General features: G+C 42.2%; 1 protein-coding gene across 1 annotated transcript; it reads left to right on the top strand.

Annotated features, from left to right (window-relative positions):
* Positions 1–1,213: 1,213 nt before the first annotated feature.
* Positions 1,214–9,475, top strand: nup88 (nucleoporin 88). Its single transcript, XM_053618344.1, has 17 exons — positions 1,214–1,477; positions 1,800–1,969; positions 2,147–2,272; positions 2,534–2,620; positions 2,787–2,963; positions 3,127–3,307; positions 3,566–3,716; positions 4,232–4,330; positions 4,430–4,520; positions 4,794–4,898; positions 5,014–5,172; positions 5,359–5,484; positions 5,611–5,676; positions 5,952–6,032; positions 6,174–6,300; positions 6,811–6,929; positions 8,248–9,475. Exons 1-17 carry the CDS (start codon positions 1,241–1,243, stop codon positions 8,309–8,311), a joined length of 2,166 nt encoding a protein of 721 aa, XP_053474319.1. The 5' UTR covers positions 1,214–1,240; the 3' UTR covers positions 8,312–9,475.
* The last annotated feature ends 307 nt before the right edge of the window (positions 9,476–9,782 follow it).

Genomic DNA, 9,782 nt, shown 5'->3' with positions numbered 1-9,782 from the left:
ACACACCATATGCAGTAAAATCAAATAAGCATGCATAATACACAAGTGAAACATTGCCAATAAAGACTTGTTTTAAAATTCCTTTTTTAGACTGTGGCAATGTTATTGTCATTTTGATTGTTTAAGGATAAATCACTCAAAGCAGTGGTTTTCAAAGTGGGGGCCGCCAGGGGGCGCCCGGGGGCCTCAGCAATTTGGTGTGAAAAATAAATTCTCACTCTCAGACAACCACACACACTCACACACACGCACACAATCAATTCCTAATGTAATGTAAAGATGTAAGATGTAAGAATTACCTCGGTCAAATGTTAATGCCATTTGGGGGGCCTTGCCCTGGAAAGGTTTGTGAACCCCTAACTTAAAGCACTGGAAACTTAAAAAAAAAAAAAAGTCCTAAGTCACCCATCTACCTACCTATTCACTCATCTACCCATCATCTACCTACCCATTCACATACTTACCCATCATCCACCTACCCATTCACATACCTTCCCATCATCTACCTACCCATTCACATACTTACCCATCATCCACCTACCCATTCACATACCTTCCCATCATCTACCTACCTACACACTTACCCACCCATTCACTTACCTATCCATTCACTTACCAACCAATTATGTACCTACCTATCACCTACCTACCCATTCACTTACCTACCCACCCATCTGCCTACATACCATGCTAAAAAAAACAATAGAAACCATCACATAAATTTGAATGGTTTCCACTACATCTACCATTACAAACCATCAGCTGTTAACCATTAAATCCATTACCATTATCAGTCCTTAATGGTATCTACTAGACATCACTTGCCACCAATTAAAGCCAACAAATTAGCACTAGAGACCCACAGGGACCATTACAGTTTCCATTAAAACCAACAGAATTCCCATTATAACCATTAAAACTATGACAAATTCTATAAGGGTTTCTATTGTTTTTTTCTTTTTCTTTCTCTTTTTCAGCACGGTACCTACCTACACCCTCACACCTACCTACACCTTGATTTTACAGGAAACATTTGACATAATTTAAGGAAATGATTTGTTTCGGTTTATTTGTTTATTATATTATATTATATTATATTATATTTACGGCACCAACTAACAAACTAGCGATTCACTAAACAAATCCCAAACATCTCCGCACAAACATATTCCATTAATAAAACGGAGCCCGCCAGTTGCGTGACGTCATCATCCTGCGACGAAACACACACACGAAAATAATGGCGATGTTGGCTGGGGACCGCTGGAGGGATGAGCTCCCTAATCACGAAATATTCTGTAAACTGCAAGAGAGCCGGAATCTGGAGCCACAGGGGACGAGCAGGAGGATCGTTAAAAACCTTACGTTTTGCCTGAACGGAGATTTGTTTGTGTGGGACAATTTGGAAAGCGTGTTTTATACAACAAACCTCCGGCAGCTCAACTCCGAGCTTCCTTCACACACGGAGAAATACCAGGTTAGAAGTGTAGCGTGTTCACTAATTAGCCAGTGTGTTAAGACATTACTATATATATATATTTATATTTCTTCCAACCTGCAGAAAACGACAGCACAGTGTTTTACTATAGAAAGTTAGCTAGCTAGCTAGCTAGCTAATGTTATTTGGCTTGCAAATGACAGTCAGAATTGTTCCTGGTGTCAGTGACTGTGTTTAAATCCCATGAGTTAAAAAGCAAAGCAAAACAAAACAAAGCATATTTCCTCTCTGAGTGTTAGTCTCTTGTGTGTCTGACTGCTGCTGAGTGTGTGTTTTGTTTTTTATCTGGTCCTGTCTACAGACTTTGATGTGCATCAACCCACCGCTGTTCGAAGTGTGTCAGGTGCTTCTCAGTCCCACTCAGTATCATGTGGCTCTCGTTGGTCAGCGTGGGGCGACAGTGCTGGAGTTACCCCAACGATGGGGCAAGAAGTCCGAATTCGAAGGTGGACGCCTCGAGATCAATTGCAAGTGAGTTGAGTAATGATGCGCCACGCCGTATAATGTTCACAAGAGCTACCGCTGTGATGATGAATGGTTCTAGGGATTGGGGGATGGGCGGTACCTGTACTCGTCCTCGTACCCGTACCTGTACTCGTACTCGTACCCGTACCATTAATCTAATCTAATAATCTTCTTTCTTCTCAGGACTATTCCTGTGGCTGAGCGCTTCTTCACCAGCTTGACCTCTGTGACCTTGCGCCAGGCTGCTTGGTACCCCAGTGAGACGGAGGAGCCCCACCTAGTGCTGCTCACCTCAGACAACACCATCAGGTACTCGCGAGAGCCGTGAGCACGTGGGAACAGCATGAATAAAGAGATCTGTAATCGAAGAGTTAGTTGCTTCTGACCCGAAGACTTAAAAGATATATATCACCTCGTTGGGACTTATTTATCTATTTATTTATTTATGTATTTATTTATTTTGTCCAATATGTATTCCAGAAAATTCCATTGACGTGACTTTGCTGTTAGAAATCAGAAAACGGTGCTAAAACAAAATAACCTATAAAGACCTGATGTTTGTGTCTGTAGGTTCTACAGTCTTAAAGAGCCTCAGACTCCAGCCCGAATGCTTCCCGTGTCTCAGTCTGAGGAGGAGACCAGCATCCACCCAAGAGGGTAAACACGTTTTTTTTTTTCCTACCGTGTAGTCACTTGCATTTTAATCGGAGCTGCCCTGAGATGAGAAGTCATGCACTGCGAATAAACCGGCAGTTGACTGAATCCCAATATTAACGATACTTACTCTAACAAACCCTTTACTGGGTTGCTTCTCTCCTCTAAGGCGCTCGTACGCAGCCTCTCTGGGCGAGATCGCGGTGGCGTTCGACTTCGGGCCGTTAGTCAGCGCCCCTCGCCACCTCGCCGGTACGCGCCTGAAGGAACACCTGCTGGTTTACCCGTTATACATCCTCTATGGGAACGGGGAAACGTTTCTGAGTTACACGTCTCTCACCTACACGTAAGACCTCTTGTTTAGAAACGCAGAGCAGTTAATTATGTATATATTAATTACCCTCAATTTTAAGTAATATTCAGAACATTCTGAATGTTTTCAGTGTAATAGGTTGTGCAGGGTTTTCACTTTCATTGTTTTGCTATCTCTCTGTGTGTGTGTGTGTCAGTAATCTCGGGAAGCTCCTGGGTCCTCTACCCATGTACCCTGCTGCAGAAGATAATTACGGATACGACGCCTGCGCCGTGCTCTGTCTGCCCTGCGTGCCCAACATCCTGGTGATCGCAACTGAAGCAGGAATCCTCTATCACTGCGTCGTGTTGGAGGCAGAGGGGGAAGAAGACGGTGGAGTACGTACAAACAAACTTCCTTTAATAAAGTGTGCACATTTCCAATTACTTTAAAAGTCTGTATAGGTTCAGCAGTAGTGCACTACACTCCGGTCCAAAATTATTACCACCCTTGGTTAAAGTGTTGGACATTGGCTGATATTCTGATACTGGTATTGAATCAAAAATGAAAAAAAAAAAACAATAATTTTTTAATTGAAAAAATTTCATCTTCAGTGTTAATATGGTGTAATATTTGCTGCGTGTGTGTGTGTTCAGGCCGTAGAGAGGTGGTCGCGAGGATCCGAGACGGTGCCATCGCTCTACGTATTTGAGTGCATAGAGCTGGAGCTCACTCTCAAACTGGCTGCCGGGGAAGAAGAGGAGCCAGCGGATTCGGACTTCACCTGCCCGATCCGATTACATGGAGGTGGATAATGGATTTTACCGAAACCGATAACTAAGTCTGGCCGTACCTGCCGATAACCGATTAATCAACCCGATAGTTTTTAATATTGAAACCGAATGAAAACATAACACTCAAAGTAAAATATTGCTGAATTTTATTGCAAAAATAAACAGCACTGACTGTACCGTGAAAATGTACCGTAATTTTTTTTTAAATGAAATAAATATTAATATATATTAAAGTAAATAAAAAGATATGCATCTAAATTGAACCAAAAAGTAGCATAACAAATAAAACTATAGACATTCAAAACGAATAAAAAAAAACCCACTTCAAATAACACAACAAAATTTCTCAGCGATAGTTTTTATTTCGCCTCTAGAGGCCGCTCTCGTACTGTATAACGACAGCGGACTATGGTTGTGGATTTTGGCAAAACCGACCAATCAGTGGACCTCTACCAACAGCATACACTGTTCCTGCTCTGTATCAATAGCTCCCCTTAATACATACAAATGTCTGTTTTTGTTTTTCAGACCCTCTTTGTCAGCACAGGTACCACTGTACACACGAGGCGGGCGTTCACAGTGTAGGACTCACGTGGTTCAACAAACTCCACAAGTTCCTGCAGTCGGGTGAGGACGCGCTGTAGCGGCGTCGCCTTAACGCCATGTCTTCGGATCTTGTGCTAGTCCAGCAAAAAATAAATAAAAGTGATGTATGTGTATGTGCAGATGAGGAGGATAAGGACAGCCTGCAGGAGCTGACAGCTGAGCAGCGCTGCATAGTCGAGCACATCCTCTGCACCAAACCCCTCGCAAGCAGGTAGATTTGAAAATCCACAGTCATGTAATAACAGAAGAGCGAAAATCTACATCATCGTAGTAGAGCTGTGAGAATAGATTCAATTTGGAATTTAAAAAAAAATTAACAATATAGGAAACCCCCCCCCCTTTCCCTTTTTTTTTTTTGGCTAAGTGACCCTGGTAATATCGTGTGAGATGATATTAAATAATGAAGTAATTTCTTTTGATTCAAGATAAACAGTTAAGGTTGAGTTGACCATCATTTTGTTTGTGCGCTTGTGTGTGTACATAGTTTACCAGCTCCAGTTCGTGGTTTCTGGATCGTGTCTGATCTGTCTCTGGGTGCCACCTTGATCTGCATCACCAGCACTTACGAGTGTCTCCTGCTTCCTTTGCTGCAAGTGACCCGTAACTCTGTCCTAGCTAAACGTCTCGTCGTTAAGCCACGAACCCACGGCAGACGTTAACGCTGATTTTTTTTTTTTGTTTTTTAACCCCTGTTCACCCTGCAGTAGTTCTATACGTCCTCCGTCTCCTCCTCTGCTGTGCTCGCGGGTGGGAGCGGAGGAGACGTCTGTAAGCTCCCCGCTGCGTGGACTGGCTCACGACTCGTTCGAGCAGCACATCCGGAACATACTGGCACGCAGCTCCACCAATCCGCTCATGCTCAGGTAAGTTACACAAATCATAGAACTGTCACTTGAAGGCGCTGTTTGCAAATTGCTTCTAGAATAATCATGCCTTATAATAATCAACGATGCACAATATTTACTAAATGAATTAATTGAATCTTAAGTTAATAATGGCTCCATTATGTAAACATGACTGGTGTTTGTGTGTGTGTGTGTGTGTTTCAGGTCCGGGGATAAGGACTCCTCCCCTCCCACTCCAGAGTGTCTGCAGCTACTGAACAGAGCCACGCAGGTCTTTCGGGAGGAGTACATCCTCAAGCTGGACCTGGCCCGCGAGGAAATGCAGAAAAGGTTCACGTTTAAATCGATTTTATTTGTCTAGAATAGACTCTCCTTATTATTACTATTATTAGGCTTTATTAATTATGGTGCTATTACATCAGTTGTGATCATGGTGGCTGCTTGTTTTACTCACAGAGTCAAACTGCTGACCAGCCAGAAGAACAAGCAGCTGGAGGACCTCACAATGTGCCGGGAGGAGAGGTAGCCATCAACACTGCCTTGATTCAAAATGACTTGAATCAATATGCACCAAAACCACCTCAGTGTATCTTTTTAAGCTGTTTTATTTATATCTGATGCACTGGATCAGTAAAATACTGATTTCTTTTTTATCCCCCGCCCTCATCGTCCTCTGCTGTCATTAGCTGTAGAGTAAATCAACAAAAATGCCCCACTGCCTTTCCTCAGTCATTAGTTTTGTGGCTTCCAGCAGTAGTACACGGTGTTTTGCTCATTCTGTGGTTTGTATCGAACAGAAAGAGCCTGAGGGAGGCAGCAGAGCGCCTGGCCGACAAGTACGAGGACGCTAAATATCGGCAGGAAGCCATTATGAACAGGTAGGTGCTTTGTTCCGACTTTTCCTGGAGATAATGCTGGGTGAAAAGTATTTTTGCTCGTTATAAACAGGACGTTCACGTCAATTCAGCCAATTTCGAAAAAAAAAAAATGTGGTCACTCATTTGCGTGGGCGTATATAGGATGAAGAATGTGCTGGGCAGCCTGCGCAGTCAGCTTCCCGTGCTGTCCGACAGCGAGAAGGACATGAAGAAAGAGCTGCAGACCATCAACGACCAGCTGCGTCACCTCGACAACAGAATCACACAGGTCAGTTGCACTGGAAGGCACACGTTCTACTTCCTGTTGCCGCATGCTTGCACTCGAACAGTCGCCCCCATTGCTGTGAAAGCCCCAAAATTTAGTTGGTCGACATCAGAAGTCGAATGGAGCGTCACGGAGACCAAGGATCTATCAAAACATGCCGAGTATAAAGTTCTGGAAAAGTGTCCGTCGGTATTTGGTTACTTTAGGTGCTGTCCTGCACGCTCGACTCCGTGGGTAGTGTTCTTACATAAGTAAGAATAGAACATGAGCAAGATGCCGTGGTCATGCTGGTCGGGGGATTTCCGTAACGCGTGGTAGTGTGCATGTTTGGTCACTTGACCTCACAAGACAACGGCGGAGCAATATTAAGGCAAAATATTCACGTGCATGTTGGATATCTACATCATTCATTCACTAGAAGCAGTCTAGACAGTCTGAGCCGTCGTTTATTTATTTGCATAGAGACCCAAAAATAATCATCTCGTCTCATCTCCTGATCTGACAATTTCTCAGGTGAACATGAAGAAGGACTACCAGAAGAAGCAGATGGATAAAGGCTCGTCTTCGGCCCGAGCCACTATAACCCTAAACGCCCACCAGAGGAAGTGTGTTCAGGGCGTCTTAAAGGAACAGTGAGTCAACACATACACAGAGCTTCAAATACTTCCACCATCAGCCTTCGCTCTGTATATTTTAGGGCTGCCAGCTATTAAAAAAAAAAAAGAAATCGTGTCAAATATTACAAATGACACTGTACTGCTACACTGTGTTCATCACATAAACCACATGAGGTGAAAAATAATCACAGGGGCCTGCGGCATCATTGTCTCAACTCCCCTTCTTTCATACTTACTGATTTACCTACTGACTGCCCAACATACTGACTCGTTTACTTACTTACTGACCCAAATACTGACTCCTTTACTTACTTACTGACAAAGACTGACTCATTTAATTACTGACCAACATACTGACTCATTTACTTACTTACTGACCCAAATACTGACTTGTTTACTTACTTACTGACCAACATACTGACTCATTTACTTACTTACTGACCCAAATACTGACTTGTTTACTTACTGACCCAAATACTGACTCATTTACTTACTTACTGACCCAAATACTGACTCCTTTACTTACTTACTGACAAAGACTGACTCATTTAATTACTGACCAACATACTGACTCATTTACTTACTTACTGACCCAAATACTGACTCGTTTACTTACTTACTGACCTAAATACTGACTCGTTTACTTACTTACTGACCGACATACTGACGCGTTTACTTACTTACTGACAAAGACTGACTCGTTTACTTACTGACAGACATACTGATTCATTTACTTACTTACTGACCGACATACTGACTCATTTACTTACTGACCGACAAAGACTGATTCGTTTAATTACTTACTGACCGGCATATTGACTCGTTTACTTACTTACTGACCGGCATATTGACTCGTTTACATACTTACTGACCGGCATATTGACTCGTTTACATACTTACTGACCGGCATACTGACTCGTTTACTGACATTGACTTTGTCAGAACTGTTTTTCTTTCATACTCCCTGACATACTGATTTTTTATTTTTTTTAACTTACTGACTTGCATACCTACTGCCATACTCATTTACTGACTGACTTAATTACAGGCTTACTGACTGTATGTACTTACTGCTTTACATACTCACTCTCAGTAATATTTTTTTTTTTTTTTACTGCTGCTATTTACCTCCATTTGACATGCCAGGTAGTGAGACATGCCAAGACATGCCAAGTGAGCGGTAGGCTGTAAATTAAATGTATTCATTCAGAACCCTCTTTCTACAGCAAGTGACAACATGGTCATTTAATCAATTCAAAACCAGAAAATCTAACTGACGCTAGTACCGAAACTTCAAGTTAAGTGCTTGTTTGTCCTTTCATTTCCCTCGTAGGAGTGAACACATCGCTGACATGATGAAGCAGATCAAAGACATCAAGAACCATTTCAGCTTCTGAAGAGCAGACCGAGAAGCGAGAGCTGTCCACGTCTCACACATCACACTGTTTTCAGCTCACGGTGCTGGGATTCCTTTGCAGCTTGTCCGATGACGACGAGGACGAAAGATAAGCTGACGCCTTTGTATACGGTAGCTTTACTAGGTTATGTCTACAAGTGTAACAATCCATTGGTGGAAATAAAAGGTTTTTGTACATTTAAGAAGGCTTGGTTATTTGTGAGCGCACCGCAGCACTGTTGATCTCGATTCTGATTGGTCAGAAGGTGTTGATTTTTAAAATGTTGGACGCCAGTTCTGGCAGTAAGGCAAATATGTTTTCGTTTTTTTATATTAACACCTAACACAGGGACTTGGACATATTAGCTACGATCGACGCTCCATACAAACTGTTTAACACATTCGGAAGGAGTCTCCAGTGTCAGTGTTTTGTAACACTGACACTTCAAGAGAGAGAACTTTGCATTTCCTCTGCGACGTGATTTTATTTTTGCATTTTGATTTTATTCCTCACATAGATGATATTTGGTCTAGAAGTAATATGTACAGTATACGACTTGTTCTGCCAGAGACGGCCAGCGCTATTAATGTTGCTAAGAAACAGGGATATTTAAAGCTTGTGGTCTTCTTTTATGGCACGGAAGCTATTTTTTTTTTATCTGTGGCATTATATCTCACGAAAGAGCCACCACATCCTGCTGTGTGCACAAATGGAGTATCATTGAGTGACAGAATGAGCAGTAGGTTTTGTGGGAGGAAGTGGCTGCATTGTTTGGTGCGTTTTTATTTATTTCAAAGATTCTTTATTCCACCTTCAGACACATTTATACATAACTGTATTTATAGTTGTGCCCTATTACAAACGGTGCAAACATTCAGTGATGCTCAAGAGCCGGGGGGGTGTAAACTTTTGAACAGGACGAACGGTGTAAATTTTGTTTAAAGGTCTTTTTGTTTTTCATTTACTACTGCCCTTCAGACGCTAAATGAGATCGTACTTTGCCTTCTGGGAGACATGGAACTAACTATTTACACCGATCATGCTGTTCAAAAGTTTACACCCCCCTGGCTCTTAATGTATGGTGTTGAGCGTCAGTGAATGTTTGCACCTTATGCAATAGTCGTGTACGAGTCCCTTGGTTGTCCTCAGTGTGAAAAGATGGATCTCAACATCATATAGCCGAACATCATATGCAGAAGATGCTGGAAAAGTAAAGAATGTGCAGGACCTGGAGGATTTTTTTGAAGAACTGCTCAGGATAGACAAGGGACTCATGAACAGCTCTCACAAAACAAACACAGTCGGTGATCATCCAGGTAACGACACAGTATTAAAAATCAAGTGTATGTACATTATTAGTGTGCCTTGTGGACTATATGTAAACATCTGTTACGTGAGATCACTTCTTCGGGACAGTACTAAATAAATAAACATGGGATTTTTATGATCCGTCTTATTTTTGTTAACAGTA

This window comes from Ictalurus furcatus, chromosome 28 (genome assembly GCF_023375685.1).
Source record: "Ictalurus furcatus strain D&B chromosome 28, Billie_1.0, whole genome shotgun sequence".
NCBI lineage: Eukaryota > Metazoa > Chordata > Actinopteri > Siluriformes > Ictaluridae > Ictalurus > Ictalurus furcatus.
The sequence above is the reverse complement of the archived record's forward strand: the minus strand, read 5'-3'. Positions and strand labels throughout refer to the sequence as shown.

What these genes read in the sequence shown, in the direction of transcription:
- nup88 (XM_053618344.1), top strand. Translation starts at nt 1,241, where the DNA reads ATGGCGATGTTGGCTGGGGACCGCTGGAGGGATGAGCTCCCTAATCAC. An exon ending in CGCCTCGAGATCAATTGCAA is followed by an intron (nt 1,970 to 2,146) that starts GTGAGTTGAGTA and finishes CTTTCTTCTCAG; the next exon opens with GACTATTCCTGTGGCTGAGC. An exon ending in TACACGTCTCTCACCTACAC is followed by an intron (nt 2,964 to 3,126) that starts GTAAGACCTCTT and finishes TGTGTGTGTCAG; the next exon opens with TAATCTCGGGAAGCTCCTGG.